This window comes from Ischnura elegans, chromosome 9 (genome assembly GCF_921293095.1).
Source record: "Ischnura elegans chromosome 9, ioIscEleg1.1, whole genome shotgun sequence".
NCBI classification, from domain to species: Eukaryota; Metazoa; Arthropoda; class Insecta; order Odonata; family Coenagrionidae; genus Ischnura; species Ischnura elegans.
Genome location: NC_060254.1, coordinates 69768937 through 69792225, shown reverse-complemented (window position 1 = coordinate 69792225; position 23289 = coordinate 69768937). Strand labels below are relative to the sequence as shown.

General features: G+C 38.8%; 1 protein-coding gene and 1 long non-coding RNA gene across 9 annotated transcripts; both read left to right on the top strand.

Annotated features, from left to right (window-relative positions):
- Positions 1 to 12002: 12002 nt before the first annotated feature.
- On the top strand, positions 12003 to 14387 carry LOC124164950 (putative protein TPRXL). Its single transcript, XM_046542188.1, has one exon. It carries the CDS (start codon positions 12003 to 12005, stop codon positions 13260 to 13262), a length of 1260 nt encoding a protein of 419 aa, XP_046398144.1. The 3' UTR covers positions 13263 to 14387.
- A 6043-nt stretch (positions 14388 to 20430) lies between these two features.
- Positions 20431 to 23156, top strand: LOC124165325. 8 transcript variants are annotated; one of them, XR_006866205.1, is made up of 3 exons: positions 20431 to 20470; positions 22027 to 22191; positions 22273 to 22676. It is a non-coding gene; the product is annotated as an uncharacterized LOC124165325 (long non-coding RNA). The 8 variants fall into 8 exon arrangements; XR_006866204.1 differs by lacking the exon at positions 20431 to 20470 and adding an exon at positions 20654 to 20693; XR_006866201.1 differs by lacking the exon at positions 20431 to 20470 and adding an exon at positions 21042 to 21081.
- Positions 23157 to 23289: the final 133 nt, after the last annotated feature.

The window sequence follows — 23289 nt, the reverse complement described above, 5'->3', positions numbered from 1 at the left end:
TGACGATATTCATTTTTCACGATTAAATGATAAGTGAAAAATTTCAAGCGCGTAAAAACGCGACAGCTAAGTATGAATGATGGGAAAAACCCGTGTGACGTCATTCTGGTTCCCACTGCCACCGAGTGAGATGACCTTTGGGCGAGGATATTGTGCGCCGCTGCGATGCTGGCTGCTAACAGGTAGCAGAGTACTCTGCTAGCAGGTACCGCTTGGCTTAAATAAGGATTATTAATACCTTATCAAACGCAGGAAACTTTCCGACCATAGCAGTTTTAATAGGTTATTATGAAGGAATGTTTCCCTGAGCTCTGTGCCTCATGCATGCATTGGTAATCTCAGACGATGTAAAACTCCTATCTACCCGTATAGAAACTAGGTCCCTGTGACGTCACGTGGAGTGGCATCGCATGGGCGCCAATCTGGCCTTTTTCAAATGAGGTTAAAATTGACCATTGCTATTCGTCTGAACTGGGATTTCTAAAACCAAATAATTTGTATATTATGAATACACTAATGGTGGGTAACAAATCGCAATCAATGCCTTTCGTTTTCTTTGACGAAGGAAACTACCCTATTTTGAGTACAGTTTTGAAATTGATGAAAAAATATTTGCAACCCTTCGAAATACATTTAAATTTGAAAAAAAAATCGGAGGCGGGATAAAAAAAGCTGCTATATGCTGATTTGGGTTTTAAAACAGTAAAATCATCGAGTGTAACTGGCTATGTGTCTCAGGTCTGGTTTCATTAAATGCTCTTTTTTTCGTTATCCATTAATTTTCTCGGTAATTTACTTTAAATGAGTTTTATGGTAAACGGATCGCCGGTCTGATGCGAATCTCTTTCCATGTATTGCGATATTCCTGACGTGCTAACCTCATTCCACAACAAGAGGTGATTGAATAGGGCATTGGTTTCCAGTGATTCGGAGTGAATTGTAAAATCAACCAATCAGGAATTGTTAGCACAATGAACCAATTGTAATGAAACCAAGCTAATTGCTCGCTGCATTGGGTAGGGGTATCGAGTGTTCATAGAAGCCATGTAAATCTGAGTGCAGATGAAGAATTTCGATAAATACTTTTGCTGCGCCCTCATTTGGGCATGGAAACCTATTTCAAGAGAAGTTGTCCTAAGGTGGAAAGTATTCAGTGTACCACCTACCAATAAAAAAACTAATTTATTGCGTCATCACTGAAGTACAAATTATGCGCCATCTAAACTTTGCGGGTACTAACTAAACGTGACACTAAAACGATAACGATGACTCATTCATTCTAATTATCTTTCTAGAAACCAGGATCGAAATGTTTTCAAAAAGGAACATAGATAAACTTTCCAGTATCTAGCCGGCTTATCGCATATTACGAGTTTACCTTTCAAAAGATATTATATGATTTTTCTTAAAAACTTTCGTGAAGCCAAATAGTTCCTAGCGGTGATTCCAAAACTATGTGCGTGCCTTTGTGAATTCTATTTATTATTACTTTGTTTAATAGTACTTCAGCTCTCAAATGGATCAACCGAGTTAGTGACGAGGAAGTCCTATGAAGTAGGAGAGAAGAGAAACCTCATGAAAACCTTAAGAAGAAGACGAAACAACCTTTTAGGCTACATTTTCAGACATGATGGCCTGATGAAGACAATCGTCGAGGGTCAAGTTTATGGCAAGAACGGAAACGGAAGTCCTCGAACGAAATACAAGGAGCAGGTGAAGAGGGATGCGAAAGAAAAGAAATACGGAGGTGTGAAAAGATTAGCTGATAGGAGAATTGAGTGGAGAGCTCCTTAAAACCAATCTTAGGGTTGTTGACCAGTGATAATTTTTTTGTGTACTAATTTAATTTTAGGTTATAACAGAGTAGTTTAAATTAAGATTGTAATGATAGCACAAATAGAATTTTTGGTTAACAATTACATTTTATTAGACATGTAAAGCATTATAAGTAGTATTTTCAGCTGCATGATATGTAGATTTCTGTGGAGAAAGACCTTTTAATAGGAACAATCTCTGGCTTCCATTAACATTCACGAGAACTTTTGCGAATATTCCTTTGAAAAATTGAATGCGTTCACTTTCTATAGCCCCCGCTTTAATTTAACATTTAAATTCAAGAAATTGCCTTTATTCATACTACATGATGCAGGCGATCAAGCATGGAGATCGCGAGCTGCGATGTCTCAATTCCCATTAACTTCACGCACGAGCCGTCACGAGCACTTGCGAACTTCATGTGTCTGGTCGGTACATGCATTGGAAATATTGCAGAGGCGAACTGATTTAGAAGCGGGCTGATTGGTATCGTGGGAGCTATGAAGCGGAGAGTGAGGTGTGGAGGGGAGAATTGGATATTGACTCATAACTGAACTCAACCAAGCGTTGAGGAGAGGTCTGTCGTTCCACCGTTGGCAGTTAACAAAACGTTTACCCCCTCCATCCCTGAGCGTTTGTTTCGCTGAGGGATGGGCAAGAGAGTGTGTTAGATATCGAAACCATAGAGATGCATAATCTCAGGTGCTGAAAAGGTCCTATCACGAACTCGGTAGCTCTGTCCCCCTTCTCTAAATGTTACCTGTACATATGATCGTTCGCTGTTCCATAGGTCATGACACGTTTTGATCGTTATCTCACTTGCCTTCTATCAATACAAGGGCTGCAATATTTCCTCTGTTGAGTAACTTCTTCTTTATTTCCAACCGTTTTCCTTCCTTTTGGGATTTATGTATTGCGTGTGTAAGGGCGTACCCAGGGTCAAAACTAGAGGGGGGCAAGCCGAGGTCGTTCAGATTGTAGCCCAGAAAAGGTTATGGAAACCAAAATTAAAAAAATATATATATATAATAGCCCTTATTTTAGATTTTATAATTAGTTGCCCAGGAAATATATATTTTTATTTTAATCACATGTTTTATACTAATATCACTTTTCTTGGATTTAAAGAAGAAATTTCAAAACTTTCTTTGAACTAAATTTAATTTTGCTTCAAGGGGGGGCGGCTGCCCCCTCCTGCCCCCCGCTGGGTACGCCCGCGTGCGTGTGGCCAGTAGCGGACTCAGGATAGGGACAAGGGGTCTGGGAGATTGCCTCTCAGCAGTAGCGGGCGTCCGAACAAAATTTCCATTTTATCTAGCGTAAATTGGATACCTAAGGGGGTATCCTATCCTAGCCTCACATTTTGTTTGGTCCGTAATACTCTAGGTTCACCCGAATTTAAGAAGCTAAATTGATAGTGAGATGGAAATGCCATAAGGAATGAAAGAAAGTAATTTTAAATTTTTGGTTGATGCTATGATAAGGCGTGTCGAAAATTCAAGTTAATATTTGAAACCTGACTCTCACCTGTAAGGGGAAAGTACCTTCGTACTCATAACCTATCCGTTAGCCCCTCTCTGGATTCGGCACAGCGTGTGGCGTTTTTAAAAATCTTAATACAGTTTCCTATTACAAATCTACCCAGAACAAATTTACTCATTATTTTTTAAGGCTGGGAGTCAAAAGTTTCGAAAGTGCTCTAAACATTTCGGATGCTTTGTTATGAGTAGTACGTTGCCGATTGTGATAATCGCCGCATGACACAATGTAGTTCATCAGTGCTTTCCTGACTTAAATCTTCGATTTTCTTAATCTTTTTGAACTGTGTACAACGCCGTACGGTTTTTCAACTAAAATGGTGCGCGGAAATACAACAGGTGGTTCAATTTCAGTTATATAAGACCCCGAAGGGACCCGTGGGGTGAAAGTATGAAGAAAGAGTAGACAAAAGTGAACAATACCTGGTGAGAATAATGTAAATTGTCGGGATCGCTCTCTTTTTAAGGATACAAAATGAATTAAATGTGCCATTAAGTTTACGAAATAATGATAAATCTGTACGAAATCGTTGAAAGCAGTTTTTTTCTGTTTCAATAGAAAGTGATCTAGAACGTAGATAGAAATTTAATTATTTTTTTTAGGGCTGGGTTACTTATACGCGTAAGAAATGAGATAAATATATTTTGTGCAAAAAATCCACAGAGAAAAAATCATTCGTTTTGACCAAGATTCGATCCCGGATTCCCGGATTTTCTCAGTGAAGATACCGAGGCGTCATTTTTCCGTGTGGAAATTTGAGAACTATTCCTTGTCAGGCAAAGTCCTCGAAATTTCCTGAGGGAAGAATGATGACTCGGCAGCTTAACTTGCTAAAGCACTCGACTGGATATCGGAGTATCAGGGTCCGAATCCTGGTCAAGGCGAATGATCTTTTTCTCTGTGGATTTTTCGCACAACTTGTGAATTGCGGGTGACTCCGTACAGATATCACCGTGGCTAGTCCCGGTATTTTTAAATTAAATATCTATTGCTCATTGAGTTACGACCATTTTTACTCAAAGCCAAAATCAAAAACCCCTTACCTCACTCTTTCTGATGTGAGGAGGTAATTTAAAAATATCACCTATCATCCCTTGAGTATTGATACGCGTTTTATGATGGCAGGTAATGATTATAAAAGAAATTCGTACAAATGATATCATACAATGAAGGTAATTACTTCGATTGTACTCAAATCTTTAGTGATTCCTTCCTAGCACACATATACCACATTAAATTAATTTGCTTAGGTTCTCTCTTCACTATCAAGATATATTACAAGCTTCATGAGCTTCTCTTGTAACCAAAATTGATCACTTTCGAGAATAAATATAAGAATAATAGTTCAGAGCCAAAGCAGTTAAGTTGCCAACAGTTGCAGCTGTGCAACTGAATTGCTTTTCTCGGCATAAGACATGAACTTTTGCATGATAAACCCGTCTACAATTGATTTTGTTCAATTCCCAGTATGTTCCAGCATGATTCTGTCCATCTCGTGCTTTTCTCTCCGACACAGACCGTGCATGACGCATGTGTTAGGAATATCAAGGCGAAAGATATACACAAACGTCAAGAAGACTGGGGATGAGTAAAAATAAATGGACGGCATACTGCGACGTAAATAAGCGACGCTCGCTGAAAATGTGTCTGTTTCCGACGGATGGAAAAAATCACGTTTTCGTCCTCTCTCGCGTAGAAGGTTTTACATATGTCGCCATTGTTTTTAACGCTTATAAAACACTCACGAGGGAAGAAAGCCATTTTGAGGTTGATTTTTACTGCGTACAACTCCTGTTCAGGAGTAGTATTAAGTCTTTTCAAAAGGATTTAGACGGAGTAGAAGCTTCATGGGCATCTCTTATGACCAACATTGATCATTTTTACGCAAAATAGAATACAAGTTCAGATCCGAAACATGTCTACAATATTTACCCATATCTATGCCTATAACATATACCTATGTATGCCCAAAAATATTTACCTGTGCGTCATAGCAAGTTACACAAAAAAACAAAGCTTATAATAATTAAGTTATAACAAAATTAAAATTATTGTGTCAATTCAGGCGTGGTATAGTGGAAATTCGACATATTGAAATAAAAGGCAGCTGCGCTTTTGCACAATTATTTAATGCGTATGACGCGTTTCGGCTTATTGAGCCATCTTGTACCAGATGGTGGCTCTGTGAGACGAAACGGGTCTTACGCATTATTTAACAGTGCAAAGGTGTAGGTACCTTTTATTTTAATATATCAAGATATTATAATTGCACATTTTCCATGTTTATTTGGGAAAACCAGCTTCTTTGCTCATTTATGAATGAATACGGTCCCTTTTTCAAAGCACTCTTTCATCGAGTATCTAACAAATAATTAATTTGACTCAAGGTTAATTTTGTTTTCTAATTAAGACGTGAGACGGATAAGATACTATCTGGATATTCAAGGAAAAGTTTCCAATAATGCCTAATAGTAAAATTTACGGAGATAATACCATATTTTCTCGCTAATGCCTTCTGTCGATTCAATGTCTTGGAGTACCTATATGTATTGAATAATTTTAAACGCAAAATTTTGCCAGCGTTTTGGTATATTTACACACCATCATCTGGACTTTGATGCAATAATTTATATTCGTTAATAAAATAAACGCAAATGAATACAAATTTCCAAAAAAAAGCCCTGATGATGGTGCATAAATATACCAAAACGTTGGAAAAAATTTGCATTTAAAATTCTTCAAGACCTCTCCATGTCTCTTTATCTATTCTACAAGAACCTGAATCAGACATTAGAGTTCAAGAGAAGAAAAAAGACAATGCCTAGTCAATTATTTTCGCGTACCGCCAGTTACGGCGTCATTTGCGACATCTTTCGCATGGAAGTAACTCGAAAATATGTACCTATGCGTCGTACCTAGTCGTCCAAAAATAATAAAGTTTATTACAAGTAAGTGATAGCAACATTAAAATGGTAAATAAGAAATTCTTCTAAAATTACTGTAAGCAAGTCACACACTATATCACACCTTCCACAGATGAAATATGAAAATTATTTTCGATAGCCCATAAAATCTTTATTTTATAAAGCAAAATATTTTTTCATCTGTATCATGAATCAATTCTAATTTTGGGAAATTTACCAGATGGAACACAGACAGTCTGTGAAGCAAATGCACTCCAGAACTCTGTTCGTGATTTTAAAATGTTCTTGCTGAGGAGGCTCAGCTTTCCTTTCTCCTTTATGAGGATATAGTCAGTAATTCGAGAGGTTAGCTTGACCTTATATTTTCTAGCGTGATGGATGTTCTAACGATTGAAAATAGCGTCATATTACTCACTTAAAATTCAAGAAGCAGTCATAATAACTAATATAGTATTAGATTCTGTAATTCATGGGTGTTAATTGGAAATACGGTTACCGCTCCAGCATTACCTTATAAATTCCTGCGTCTAAAAGAGCTAGTTTAAAGTAAAAGTTTTTAAAGTTTAACTATATCGCATACCCTGTGTATGTTACACTTTTTTGTCATGGTTTTTTAGGTTCTAACCTTAATCAACCCTCACTTATTTTCAAGTACGTACATTTAGCTTACTTCCTTATAATTCTCGTACGTTCCAAAATTAAGGTCCAACGCCCTTTTGCACTTGCCTTGTATCGAAATGGCCCAAAATTTCTTGATTTCTTAATTTTATTGCTTGTCGGAAGGTGAGGAGGATTGCCTATTATTCTGAAGAAGAATCTTTCTGCTTGAGGCTTTCGCAGCGCTGGATTGCAATTCGCTCCATGATTTTCGAGTTAGCTGCGTCGAATAGTTGTTTCCAACCCAACTATAGACGGACAAAAGCCCAAAACTTCTACCATCAACCCTTAAATATTCATATATATATATGTTTTCGAGACCGCTTTAATGAAATCCGATATCAAGTTTTCAATATTTTTGGTTTTTCTTGAAAATTTTCAAATGTTATTATTTAATTACAATTTTAAATCTCGTTCAAATTTTTAGATCTCGTTCAAAATTTTCTAGATGATACAAAATGCATATCCTTGCGATGTAGTTCTTGTTTCAGCCACCAACGCTCATTAATTTTCGTGCGTGATTATCCGCAAGACCTTTCTTAACAAATGTCTAACATAAATGCTCCATACAGAGGGAACCAAAGAGTCTCATGGAGCTCAGTCCTCAATTCAAGCTAAGGAAAGAACTCCACCCTCTCGAAAGAGTTAAGGAAGTTATAAATGAATCTCCAAAAAATTTATAAGAGTTCTTTTTTCGATAAAACCACTTATTACATTTGCAAAACATGACGACCTCTAAAGCAGCTGCTGTAAAGTCAATACCTATGCAGATGGCTAAAAAGGCATCGACCAAACTTAGTTCTCTTGCGGTAGAACATAAGCAGAAAAATAGGTACTAGGAAAGATCTCAGTTTTTGATCCCCATGAAGTTTTGAGTACAGACGTGAACCCTGACTTAAAGACAAAAAATTCATGCCCTCGAATCAATGGAGACAGAGAAGTAGATGTTGGGGTTGGGAGAATTACAGAAATTACTACAAAAGCTAAATTCTCGAGGGTCAGTGGATATAATTAAAGCAATCCAGGAGCTCAAATTGTCTGGGATATAGTTTGCATCTAAGTGCCTTTAAGCTATTTGGATCCCCTCTGCACAGTGGCGCAGCGAGGTGGGGGGCTTTTGGGGGTTAACCCCCCCCCCAGAGCTCAGAGAACTGCTTAAGTTTAATCCATTTTACTTAATTGGATTGATATTACTGATAGAATAGCGTAAGGATTAATAAAATATCCGTCAGAAAGCCGTAAAACCCACCATTTTGAACCATTTATCTTAAAATTCCGCAATTTATTAATCTCGCACCTAACGCTTATCCTGGTGGGTATTCCACACCCCCAAACACCCCGGTATTAGTTGCATCTAAACCCCCCCCCCCCCCAGCCGTACTTCCTGGCTGCCTCCCTGCCTCTGCAAATGTGGACACGGAAAGATTTTTTCCTGATATAGCACTGTGTTTACAAATAAGAGAATAAATCTAAAAGAAGACAACTTGATCACAATAGCAATATTTCATTGGAAATTAGAGACATTCAAAAGTAATTTCTCTTCTATGTAAGTTGGATATATGGATACGCGAAGGATAAAATATGTAAAATAGGTGAATTCAGGCAATAATCCATGTATATAATTGCTTAAATTATCCTCGGTTAATAATATCTTAAATCTAGGGCAATGGGTGGGCCACTGAAAGCATGCCTCTCAACATCAATTATTATGACGTTAAAATAACACCGATTTCAGGGCAAAATAACATCGCTTTTGTAAAAAAAAATAACTCCACTTTTGGCTATAAAATTACCCCACCTTTTGCTTGTCCCTTACTCATGGGTATCCATTTCCTGTCACTTAGCAAAATTTGAACAAGATCTCTTCGTGACACTTGAGGGACATTCCTTTTGAGTCACTCACACATGATCTGAAGATGTAGCCAGCATAACCCATGAAACGTCTTCTTGAAAGCAACTTCGACGCAGCTAGCCCGAATTCCATGTAGAGAACAAGAATCTTTCATTTTACCGTACACCAATGAAAATAATATCTGAGCAAAAGACCTTGGATATCGGAATAAAAAATTATATAATGGTCGCCCCTATTGAATTCACAATTTTATTCCTACGTTTATTCTGTGAAACAGCGGAATAGCTTAGATTCCTGGAGATTTTATTAAAATCTTTCATATTTTATTTTCTGCCACATTTTATTCGTCATGAAAACGTTTCAAATCCAAGTATCCCGCATGGATAGTTATTGCTCATTTTTATGCTGTCAACAAAGGACTAGTCCCTGGTCGAATTTCACTATATTTTAAAATATTTGGAAAATCGCATAATTATTATTTTATTAAGATATCTAACTCCGGATTTCCAAGTCTTCTTCCTAGTGCAGGTAATAGTAAGCGATATAACGAATGACAGTTAAATTTGGCTACACGTAAATTAGGCTATGGGGAATTGGAAATAAACAACATGTATATACAGTATACCTTGAACATTTTATTTTATCATTCGATGCGTATTTTGTTTGATATCTATGGATGAACGAGTATAATTGATTATATTCATTGACTCAAAACATCAAAATTTAAAGAGAAAGTTAAGTGATCTATGTTTCTGTTATACCATATTATTCTCGTTTAAAAATTAATTGAACTATGTATATATTGAATCATTTATGCTTCTAAAAACTCATCACTATTTCTATGTGATTATAATGTATAGAACTGTCTATAAGTATTTAAAGAAGGTTGTGTCATCTGCACGGTCTTTTACTCTTCTGGAGATAGTGCCATGCAAAAATTCCACATGGGAAACATATCGATAATAGGAAGCAAATGCTGACTAGGATATCAATAATGCAGAGGTTATGAGAATACAAAAATTTTTGGTGCATGAAAATGTATTTCAGAAACGATATTGCTCTTCCTGCTCAGTTTTTTATGATAACAACTATTATTGCACAAACACAGTGGTTAATTTTGTAATGTGTAATTTTACTGTCGTGTCGAAACTTGAGACGCCTTAATTTTTCTCCACATTCACATATCATTATCGAACGATTGATAAACAAGATATTATTGGCTTCGGAGGATCAAAACAGACTGGTTATATTTTGTCGCTCATTTTTTGCTGCGCTTTTAAATAATGGCGTGTTATTTCAATACCATCTCTGTCGAAGACCGATATTTGCGCCGGCAGATAAACCGAAGCCTGCGTTCGACATGGTCAATAATAGCAACTCGATGATCAGAAGCAGTCGATTTTAGTACAAAAAAAGGCCATCGCAGTCCGTCGCTCTAACTTCCTCCATGTTTTGTTCTCAATTTACACCATTCCCGGCTGAGTGTATTAATATCTACGATTGATATATCTGCGGCGGTCATTTCAGCTTTGGGAAACAGTTGTTTCCGACAGTAACCTCGATGCTAGGGCGCTTCCTCGATCACCCCATATAACTCGCGAGCAGATATATGTTTACGTTCTGGTGTGTTTCCTAGCGACGCATTAATAGTTCCGCTTGTGAGGGTGAAAACGAGGATTATAGAGAGATATCCCTGGCTCGTGGCCGCAAATAACCAAGTCGTCATTGTTGCCCAAGGGACCGGAATGAAGTCGGAGCAGACGTCGCTTTGTCCGGCGGTCCGCCGCCGGCGCGGACCGTTTGGGATATCCCATTGTGTTCCCCTGTGTTTATTACCCCCACCACCAGATCCCGATCCCCCACCCCCTATGCCGGCGACCACCTGTTTCTCCCGCGTTTCCCGAAAGAGCGGGCAGCGGGGCATCCGCTAACCGGGCGCAGACTCCGACGGCGCCGCGGGGAAAATACCTCTCCCCGCACCGCGGACGGCTAACCCATAAATTCGCATCCCCGCGATCACCGGTGTTCAGTCCGTTACAGTCAGTCGTGACGAGCGGTAGGCAAGTTACAAGTTGGGTGCAAGTGAACTTCATGAAGCAGGAGATCCTCGTTTTCTAGGAAACTGTCAAATTCTTCTGGTTTTTCCGGAGAAAATGATTATCGTTATTCCTGCCGGCTGCTGAAGATTCGCCATCGAAATATTTTAAACTGTGCCCTCGAAATATTTTAAACCGTTGTTTACTCGAGTTTCGGAGAATTTTTTCTATCACAAACATTCAAACTTCTCATCGACTGCAGAACAAAGTGCATCCAAGAAGTATCTTCCCTAAGCTTTGGAGCTGATTGATATTCTACATTTCGTCCAGCGAATGATTAGTCCTTTTTGGATCATCATCTCCGGCTTTCCAAGCTACAGCACCGCTGCGCCCGTCTGCCCGCGCAACTTCAACGGAGTTTCCCGCTGAAACCCAGGCGACGGACCCATGAACAAGAACATCTTCGTGATCAAAAAGTTGTCGGTCAATTCCAGCGTCGCGGAGAAGATCCACGCCGAATCCACGGCCACACTGAAGCGGCGAATCCTCTGCTTGTTCATCTTCTGCGAGCGTGTGACCCAAGGTCTTCCCAGCGAGAAGTATCCATTGGCGCTGATGCGGAGTTTTCAGACCCGTGTCGTCTAAATCCACGAAACCCCCCGCGTCAGAGGAAGTCTCCGTAAGTAGCGTCACTCAGTTTTTTTTCTGCTTGATCAAATAAAGCTTTTTCTTGATACTTCACAAAGTAAAGAGAACTATAAAGGAGAAAAGCAAAATTTGATTACGCTATTCAGAAAAAAATTTGTGTCGCTTCAAAATAGAGAGAAAACATATATACGCTAATCATTGAGCTCAGTAAAGCTTAAGAGATCATCTGAGACTGTTCAGAAAAATAACTGTGTCGCTCCAATAGAAACAGACACTAAAACAAAAAAAAATTTATAAGAGATTGAATATTGATCTTGTTGTGAGACTGAATATCTTTGCACGCACAAAAAAGTAGTTGTACGAGAGGTAGATTTAAAGAAAAAGAAAAGCCTCACTGCATTTTCGTGCGCGCGCCAGAGGTGCATAGACAAAATAAATAGATCGAAGAGATTAGACGAGAACACTTTTGTGATTAATCTCGGTAGTTTCTTTGGCGCGGACTTTTCCCACTCGCGCCGCTCAACCACTGACATGGGTGACAGCGGGGAGTGGCGGGCCCACCGGCCGGCCGGCGGCAGCAGCACCCACATCCTCCGGGCCCTCGGCCGCCGACTCCGGGACCGCTCCGGCTCCGTCGACGTCCTCCTCCTATCCAACGGGGGCGGCGCCAACAGCCGACACGCCGCTGCGGCCACCTTGGCCGCGGCAGCAGCGGCGGCGGCAGCCCTCGCCTCCGGCGGCGACCTCGCCGAGGTGACGCGGACCCTGCGACGCAAGGTCCAGGAGCAGCAGGAGCAGAAGCAACAACAGCAACAGCAGCAGGAGGCGGAGGAGGAGGCGGAACGCGAGGAGGAAGCAGACGAGTGTCGTGACGGTGACGACGAGGAGGCGGAAGGCGACAGCGAGGAGGAGGAGGACGAGAAGGAGGCGGAGGAGCGGGAGGCGGAGGAGGAGAGGCGGGGATGGCGCCGGAGTCGCGGAGGCAACTCCCCCAGGCAGTCCTCCGTCTCCGCGCACCTCGCAAAGCTGCTCGACTTCCGCCGAAGCAGTCCGCTCTCCTCCGAGTCCTGCTCGCCCACGTCCGGAGGCGGTGGCGGAGGTTACGGGAGGCGTGGTGGCGGCGGCGGCAAGGAGGCGGGAGGGGAGCAGCAGCCCCCGACGTCCCCCAACGGGGGCAGCGGGGGCGAGAGCTCCTCCTCCGGTTCCTCCTCGTCGGGGGGCGGGGGCGGCCACAGGCACCATCACCACCACCACCACCACCGACGCAGGGAGTCTGCCTCGGCTTCCCTCCGCAAGGTCCTGCAATCCCTCTCCCTTTACTCAGGGGGCAATGGCAACGGGGGCGGAGGAGGCGTAGAGGACGACAGCCGTTGCACATCCTGCACGGATGGGGACGGGACGAGCAGCAGCAGCTCTTCCAGCTCATCGAGCTCCTCCAGCTCTTCCAGCTCCAACTCCAGCTCCAGCGGCAACGTGCTCCAGGAGGACGTGCGGACCCTTCGTCCTGTGCACCACAAGAAGCAGAAGTCGGCGCCGCTGATTGCCAATAATCAGTCCAACTCTTCCTCGTCATCATCAAGGAAGAGGATCTTGAGAACCCCTCCCACGTACACCTACGTGAGGGGTTTCTCAGGCCTGCCAACCCAGAGGATAGCCACGAGGCGCTGTCCCAGGGGGATACGCCCTCCTTGCTGTTCCCGTCATCCTCAGCATTTCCCGCCTCCTCCGACACCCCTGCCGACATCCTACAGGCCAAGCCTCATCAAATCCATTGCAGACTTTGACCGCTGAAGACGGTGCCATTGATATCAACACCCAGGGGCCCCTGGGTGGCGCAATTTTCAGTGGGAGTAGATGAATATGAGATTTGTGGAAGAAATCAATTCACACACATAAATGTTCAAGTTCCTGTGAGCACCTTCATTGTGATGTATTTATTCATTGAAGTCTGTTTTGAAACATAACGTTGCTATATCATCATAGATGCGGACTGGGTATTAACCCAAAAAGGTTTAATCATTACTTTAATGATTCAAATCTACACTTGTGACGTAACTATTTGAAGGGAATCCACTTAGTAATCACAAGACAAGTAACAGGAAGTTTTCAATATTTGAGAATTGCAGAAATGTGAAATCATTGCTCCATGTTTAATGTGGCATTATTTTAAGGCACTAAGCCATAAACTATGGCATTATTAAAAATATTATTGCACCTATGAAAATGTATGAATTTGCTTGTTCCTTGCAGAAAAAAAAGCATGGTGATGACTATGAGAGAACTCATAACATCCAATCTTAGCTTGAAGTTTTAGTGATATTGTAAAGGTTTCCTGTGCACTTCCTTTAGTTCTTTTGGCTAGGAAAATCAGAACTTAACCTTGAACTATTAATTAAAAGGCATCGAAACGGAAGGAACATCCCTTCCTAAGAACATTTTCTCATATCATAGTCAAATTAGTTTAAGTATTTTGAGTCTTAAATAAACTTAACTAAGGCATTTAGAATACCCACTTAATTGATTGTTTTGTGTCCTTAAAATAGTAAATGTGTACTTAGCTAGTATCTGAAATTCACTCATGAAATTACAATTTCATCAAAAGTTTGGGCACAACACCAAGTATTACCTCTGCCTGTGATATTCAATTGTAAAGCATTAGTAATATCAACTAAGGCAAAACTCTGTCATGTATTTTTGTGAAATTCTTAATTGTTTGTATTTATTGATACAGATTAAATTAAGGGCTAACACCTAGGACCCAGTGATATAAAAGGCCATGGTGCCTGATTTTAGTACTTTTATCTACGGAAAAATAATGGATTGATTTTCTGTTGCTATTTTCAGCAAAAAATCTTTTTGTGAAGGAAAATGATTGAATGTAAACTTACTAACTAGATGTCAGTAATAAATATTTGAAAACAACTTTATTTAATTTATGATTCAACCTTGATCCAAAAACATATGGTTTTTAAATTTTAGAAGACCTGATCCTCTGCTTGAGGAAACTGAAATAAAGGTGAGTGGAGACTGTTCTGTGAAATGGTGAGTCAGTGAAGACCATAAATAAAAGTGACAGTATGATGAGTCTTCTTGTTAGGGGAAATGAGCTAGGTATTGCTTTAATTGATGGTTTTTTCAGAGAGTAAAGATTTAAGATTGGTTGCTAAGAATAAGCTGTACTGGCGGAATGAAAGCAGGAAGGTAAACTTCAAAAATGTTATGTGAAAGTACATACCTCAATTACGTGATGATGGGCTCCTTGATTCGGGATAACATATGCCAATCAAAAATTTGACAGTCATGGAGCATCTTTAGGCTTGAATATTCAATTGTATCATCATCTTGCAAATAGCTTGAGAAGTTGGTGGGGATCGGGTTGGTGTTGTGGTTAGAGTTTTGGTTTCCCACCCCGTGGGCTCGGGTTTAAATCCCAGCAGTGGCAGAGAAATTTCAGAGACTACCTGGTCCCTGCTTGAATGTAGTGTGGAGAACATTTCAAGGACAACACTCCGTCCGTCGGATGGGACGTTAAGCTGTGGTCCCCTAGGTGGCTTTCGTTAAGAGCAGGCTAACGCCGATGCCGGGTTTCTCTCCACCCCAGGGACGGCACTAGCAGGTGCGGGGCTAGGGGCGAACCTTCAGTGCAGGGCCCTTCACTTAAAATATTAAACTCTATACCCCATCTACAAACTCGAGCATTTTGAATCCCTACCACTCTCTGGCTAAGTATGTGTTCCCCTCCCAAATTCAGACTTCGTGAGTACGCCGTTATGATACCATCACGCAGTTGAGTTCAAAATAGTATAATACAAATAAAATTTATAATTATATTTATTCATAAAATTATAACGTGAAATAAACATAAATAGTGCACTTTTTACTTTAAATTACTATTCATTTTGCATTATTATTCCTTTTTCATAATATTATTTTTTGTCTAGTACGGACTTAACAATACAGTAATAGTTGAAATTGCGTTTTCAAACTATCGTATATTTTAATTTTTTTTCACGAACGCTGGGCTCCCCAAAGCGCGGGGCCCGGGGCAGTCGCCCCGGTCGCCCCGCCCTAAGGCCGGCTCTGCTCCACCCTTCCTTCCCGAACCTTCCCTCATGGCGCAAATGACCTTAGTTGTCACTCGCCTCCTCCAAATACCATACCTTGAGAAGTTGGCGATGGGTCGAAAAAGGAAAAAGTAAGAGTCTCTTAATTTTTCAAACTCAATCAAAATCTGCAAAAAAATAATGAATGAGCCCAATATGTTGAGGGAACCAGGAATCAATCCTTTCAAATCACCAGGGGAGTCAACGTTACTAATGCATGCATCAGCATCTGCTTTTGATAAACATGTAACTCCAGACTAAAGAGTTCCATTCATTAAAGCTGGACTAAGCGATTACTCTTCCGGTATTGAATAAAACTGATTGTAGTACATTTTGTCTTACCCAGATTACACAGGATTTTATGAATCTGGACACAAGGGTTGAACAACAAGATATCTAAAATCGCACTTAGGAATTTAGTGAAAAGGTTTTGTTTCTTAATTTCCTCCAAGGATGAAAAAATTTATTAAAATGGTACTCAGGGATTGACAAATGCATTGATAAAATGGGATAATAAGCCCTTTAACCTCCTAAAAAAATCGTGAATTAGCACATGACACACTGGTATCCATTTCATACTTGAATACTAATAGATTTATCCTTGCTACATGATATGGTATTATAATACCTAGTTAAATTTCATACTAGCAAAAAAAGGTGAAGACAGAAATTATATTGGTGGTTAGAAGGCTAATACTGGGCCTAATGAGTTTGTCTTCATCGGTTTTTCAAACTGAAGATGTATGTTCTCCCTCAAAGACCCAAGGTCTCTGTGTATTTTGTCCATGGAGAGGTAAAAATAATTTGTGCTTTCACTGTGCTAAATCATTATATTTGTCCCTCGCATCATCTGCTGGGTGAGTAGTGATTTCTACAAGAGTGTTGATACATTTTTTCATTTCCTAATGACCAGCGCTCATGATTTATTCAAATTCTGAAGGTTTCTTGAGGTTGCTTTTAGGCAATCAGACTTCTCCCCGTCCGCTATGGATGGCACAGCACCGTGACTAGAAGAAAATAATGGAATCTTATGATTGCCTTCAAAAGCATCAAACTATACCAAGGGGACTGCAAGATGCTCATTTCCGTATGGTATGTTGTGCCACTGATCACCATATCAAAAGTATATCATGTGGCTCCAAGCCTTGCTGGCAATTGTTGAAAGTGAATTGCCAAGGATATGGCTTAGATTGTACTCTTTTGGCAAAAACCTGCTGATTGTGGCCACATACTTTGATATGTACCGTGAAATCAGGATATGTTTGCTGAACAGTATTTCCACAATTCCATTGCAACAATCTAAATATAGTAGATTGTTGCAATGTAATTAGTAGCAAGTATTATACGCAATATTGAATTCCAATAGTTTTTTCTTCATGATCTTAAGTTGCACTCAAATGATTCCGTGTTCACACTAATTTGTTATTATTATCACCATATAAGATAAATTTCAGTACTCTGTAAAATAGGAAATTATGTTGCAGAATATGGAATCCTTATGTAGTGTTAGCCACAGAAGAGAAAAATTGATGTGGGATCCCCAATGAAAAAATTATATAAACCTGTATACAATTTGGATACATTCTTATACATACATTGTAATGACAATGGTATAAGAATGTATACAAATTTTATACAGGTTTATACAATTTTTTCATGGGGGCATAGGTGGATCTAGGGGGAGGGGGGGGGCACGTGCCCCTCCCAGACCCTTAAAAAATATGCAACATTTTTAATACTGTCCCATTATCATTGCGTTCGTTTTGTATTACGAGGTATCCTTGTGCCTCCTCCTAGAACAAAATCCTGGATACGGCCTTCCTTGTGCCCCCCCCCCCCAGAAAGAAATCCTGGATCAACCCCTGCATAGGGGATATGATATGGTGAGATCAGAAGCAAGAGAAATTTAACAAAATAAATACAAAGTCTCACGAAGAGTAGAAAATAATCAAACCATGAGAGCTCACATATTTAGCGATGCAGAGTTTCAAAAATTGAGTTTGGCACTAAGGATATTGAAAAGCCCGGGCCCAGGGGGGAGGCATGTGTTCATGGAAGATAGGCAGAGACCTCTAGTGACGACTTGTGAGTTGCAGTAATAATCGTGATAACTTGTTTCTTATAATCACTGTTAGGTGGCTCTAGTGGCGAGCAGTATGGAACAAGGTCGGTAAAAGGCAGGTCGTGTCACGCTCCCATAGTGCATTTCGGTTTGATCATCTTGGTTCCCACCTGTCTGTTGTTTACATGGTGTTTGCATAGGGCATATGAATTAATTTCAAAAAATTGTGTGCTGCAGTGCTCCGATTTGCTCCAATTCCACGAAAAACGGAGTATGAATATTTCGTTTTCCTTCTGATCGTAAAAGAAAGGCTCCTTGGTCGATAGATTGCAGAAGAAACAAATGGAAATCTACAATAACATCGCACATTGTGAGGTAAGGAAGTGACAATATTATAAGTATTTTTTGCCTGTATTTGTACTTTGTAAATATTTATATATTCAACGTAAGTCTTAATAATTCTAGCAATAGTCTATGTCAATGAGGGAACGTCACATAGTAGAAATATAGGCTTCTCAAAAGTTGTTGACAACGCTGTTGTCACCAGCATATTTTGATACGGATTCATCACGCTTTGCCTTGAAATTATGTTAAGTAATGCAAAAGTGCCAAACTTTTCAATGTTATTTATTACTTCGGGTCATGTTTCATACGGAATAATACGGAAATGGTGCATTTTCATTGTAAATTAGTAGAATAATCGGATCGTATGTAGGCTCGCTTGCGCCAGTATACATTTCTTCAATTCAGTTTTATACGTGCAATGGATAATGCCTTCTCTGTTCAGAAATTCCTCAATTTTTACGAATATTATTATTTAGGTTTGTTTCACTGCGGAGAAGTTAAGAGTGTCGTCAACAGGATGGTCGCAAACTACATAAACAAACTGCCGTTCCAACAGCGATTTCTGGAAAAAGGTATGTATTCTGAAGATAAGTTATACAAAGTTTGAATAAGTTTACATAGTTTTAATATTACAAATTGGCGACAGTCGAATCTAGTCTTTTCTAATAATTTCAGTTTTTTATGCACTTTTGGAAGTCGTAATAAGATGTCCTGTTAAACTCGTGCATTCGTTATACGTTATGCATAGAAATTCTTGCATCCAAACAACTCGGATATCAACCCGTGTGCTGGAGGAGAGTTGGTGGAAGAACCAGACGTTCCCGACTGTCAACAGGACGAGATGTTGGTGATTAATTAGGAAATCCGGATGCTGAAAGCAAAAGTAAGTGTATTATGATATTATGGAAAAGTATTTACAAATTATGATTGTGAAGTTCAATGCAACCATGTACGAGAAAGTTATATGCTTTACTCGAGTTTTAATTCTGCTAGTGTGTAGTAAATTTATGAGTTATGTAGTAGAATATTGAATTATCACTTGTTACGTTATTTGTTTGGCTTTCAGTTAACTTTTTTGTATCAGTGCTGTTGAAGTGATATTTTCATGATACTGGATATTATGCACACCGAATTGCAGTAACCTATAACTTCATACATGGACTCCTTCGCGTATAAATTTATATAAAGCCTATGTACCGTTTATAAAGTTGTCTGGTAGTTTTTGAGAATGTCGCAAAGTATATCTTCATTTAAAGGAAGGGTCTATTGACAGGAATTTAATTAAAGTGTGGGCTATAGGGATATCAATATATGGCAGTTCAATTATTTGACAGTTATTTGAGTGCAGTCATTGTGTGTTGAATTCATGGGAATAAGGACATGTGGTATTATGTGAGGTTAAGTTATTGAGAGTGTAACAGTAGTGTGGGAAAAATAGACCTTAAATCTATGCTATCATTCATTTACTGTGTAAATGGTGCAACAACATCAGCCCATTTTATTGTGGATTAGTGCAAAAGTTGAACATTATATGGCCAAATTCATGCAAAAAGTAATAAATATTCAACATTGTAATAGATACTAATCATTATATGTGTTAATAGATTACCCACTGTAGGATGTGAATCAATTGATATTATTACGGTGTTAATAGTATTAATACGGTGAAGCCTAATGAAAATGACCACATACAATTTATAATCTGATATTATTGTGATGAGCATTGCTTTTCGCAGGCATTACCTGTCCTTCCTATGCAAACTATTTCCAAGGTTGTTCCTATTATTTCTGCCATTTTTTCAGGTTGAACTATGATGAGCTAGTCAGGTGAAGCAGCAACAAAATAAAAATGTACTCATGAAAGCATTTGAACTGTGGAATGACTGCTGGATAAATTAAGGAAGCAAGTGACCGTCTTATGAGGAATACTGCCTAAGTCTTGGAAGCTGTTTCATAAGTACACAGGTGTAAGTAGATGTTTTTTTCCATTGTCCTCCCTTGCAATCGCAAAATATTGTTATAAATTTATAACATATTACCAAGGTTGTTTTTATCATTATTGTCATCCTTCTAGGTTGAATGGTCTATGGTCAGTTGAAGCGTGTACATATTACTCATGAGAGCTGGTAAAATCATTGGAATTGTAGAATTTTGCTGGATAATTTAAGGACAATGTGACAGTTTCCTGGGGGAACATTATTGAAAGAAGTCATAGATGCTGTTCCACAACCATAAAGGTGTAAGTAGATGTATTTTTTCATCCAGTCCTTCCCTTGCTACATATTTCCATGGTTGTTCTTTTAATTCTAATAATTCTTCTAGGTTGATATATGATCCATGGTCAGGTGAAGTGTGAACATGTTACTTATGAGAGCTGGTAAAATCATTTGAATTGTAGAATGTAGATAGAGAAATTAAGGAAGCAAGTGAGAGTCTTATGGGGAACATTGTCGGAAAAGTTTATGAAGCTGTCTCATAACCACACATGTGTAAGTAGGTGCATTTTTTCATCTTGTGTTCCGTTGCAACATATTCCCAATGGTGTTCATATCATTATTATCATTCTTCTAGGTTGAATTATGATCTATGGTCAGTTGAGGCATTAACACGGTATTCATGAGTGATGGTGAAATCAGTTGAATTATGGAATGATGGCTGGAGAATTTAAGGAAGAAGTTGGTTGCCTCATGAGGATTATTTATTAAAAAAATGGTAAGTCATGCAAGAGAATTAGAACTTGTTTCAATAATGTTAATGTGCACATTTTTCCCACCCTTTTATAGGCTACAAAATATTTTTGTAGGATTAGTTTGGGAACTGGGTAGTATTTAGTAATGGCATGAGCTAGCTTGTGTTATTTGAGAATATGATACCTTATATATTGCTATGAACAGCCTTTCATATAGCTGGCAAATGCTGAATGACATGTTAACTTTATTCTCATGTTTGGTTAATATGTGAGATTTTACAACCTGTGAAAGTTATGTAGCATGTATTGTTTCAAATAGTGTTTGTAATTCTATTTCAGGTGTACAAGGATTTTATTTGGATCTTACATCAGGGAGAATATCAGTTTATTTTAAGAAGTTGATGACTTTAAGTATGGAATTGCTGGCATTTGGTATACTTTTTATAATGGTTTTTATATGTTGTGTTTTCTAGCAGCCTGGTGCAATGGTTATTGATGAACTACTTGAAGAACAGTTATTCTTATTCCAGGATGATAATATGCATATTATAACTATCCCTCTTAATGATCAGTGCACACTCATATGACTTATGTGAATATAGATACAGTTTTGTGATTAACTTAACCGTGGAGATTGTAGTGAATTATAATATAAGAATGTGATTATGATGAGCCTGGATGATTTATTTCTCTCTCCATCAATGCAACATTATTAGTATAGTTTGACTGCATATTGAGATGCACCATATCTTTCCTTTCGGGGTTATCTCCTGCATTTAGCTCGGTATTAATCATTTCGTTTCATTTAATACCCATTATGTCTGTACCCCACCCTGTATCTATATTGCATTTCAACCCATAATATATCCATTAAAATTAACACATGAGCGAGGTATTCTACTGGATTTGTAAAACTACTTCCTACAATTTAACAGGCTTTATGCTTCAGTTATTTACATCCATGATTGTCTTGTCATTGTTAATTGTCTGAGTCTAATTGCTCAATTTGGAATGCATTTGCTCCGTGCAGCATTTGCTGACTTAAAATCAGTGATTGAGTTTGGAATCCATCCTATTCTAATTAATGTTCTGATGTATATTCATTTATTGCAGTTATTTGTAAAATCTTTAATGTACCTAAAGGCTCACCTGAGTGCACACTGACATCACTGTGTCAGATTATTTGCCGTGATTCTTGGAATATTTGCATGCGGATTATTCTAGTATTACATTCATTATTGGGATTGGCAATATTTACAATTTCTAACTAATTAACATAGGCCTCAACTTTAGACAATTAATAAGCATTCAATGAGAGTTTATTATTATCATATGGACATGTTATCACTTTCCTAGGTTCCTTTGTCATCTATGGTTTGGTGAATTGTGAACATGTTAGCCATGAGAGTTGTTAAATGATTTGAAGAATGGAATAACATCTGTGTTAACTATGGGAGCAAGTGAGTCTCATTCGGAACATTGTGGAAACAGTCTATGAAGATGAATGATTGGCAAGCATGAGTAAGTAGGAGCATTTTTCATTTGTCTTGCCTTTTCGAAATGTATCCAAGGATGTCCTTATAATTATTTTCTTTCTTCTAGGTTGATCTGTCTTCAATGGTGGAGCAAATGAGATACCCATCAGGGACATTGCTTTAGGAAAATCTTAGTATTTTTGACCTGTGGGGATGGTGAAGTCTGATTATCTTTGGTAACGTTGGTGAAGTAAGTTTGATAAGCTGTCTCTAATCTGTCTCTTAAGTTAGATAAAATCAGGGCAAAGCTGTTATAATGCAAGTATATAATGCAATGCAAATTATAATGCAATGCTGGTATATGCTATTGGAGTATATGAGGCCTTATGCATTGCTGTGAACTTGTCATTTTGCAGGCATATGGTAATGGTGAATGGCATTTCAACTTTATTTTACATATTTGGATAATGTGTGAGACTACTTCAATCTGCAATCCTTGGAAATTATGTAATATGTACTGTTTCCGATGGTCTTTTTAATTGTATTTCAGGTTTGCAAGGATTTTATTAGGATCTTACATCAGGAGGAATATCAGTATATTTAGAAGTTGATGATTTTAAGTATGGAATTGATGTTTAGTACAATCCATTTATTTTAAGATATTATTCTATGAACTACAAACACAATTACATAGTTCTGATTTTTTCGGGATCATGGTTTAAGTGTTGTTGGGTATTCTATACACTGACCTATAATGATAACTTGTATGAACATAACTTTTTCCTTTTGAATGTTGATTTCCCATGAACATACTTGTGCATCTCAAATTGAATGGTTTGTTCAATTAATTACATTGTTAACTCTTCGGTTTACTTTGTCTCATGGTATTTATATGTTATGTTTTCTAGCAGCCTGGTGCAGTGGATAATCATGAACTATTTGAAAAACTGTTCTTCTTAATCCGGGACAGGATACTATGCATTAAGTGGCAGGCTGGATTTGTAATCCTGAGGGTGATACCTGTTGTGTGGACCTTACTGCTACATTTGCCAGCATTAGCAAAATCATCATTCCTTAAAGTCTAGACATTATGGCAGTGCACCTTTAAATGGATGTTTTAAAAGCCTTAAATTATGTGCATCTG

Coding starts and splice junctions, on each gene's coding strand:
- LOC124164950 (XM_046542188.1), top strand. CDS start 12,003: ATGGGTGACAGCGGGGAGTGGCGGGCCCACCGGCCGGCCGGCGGCAGC.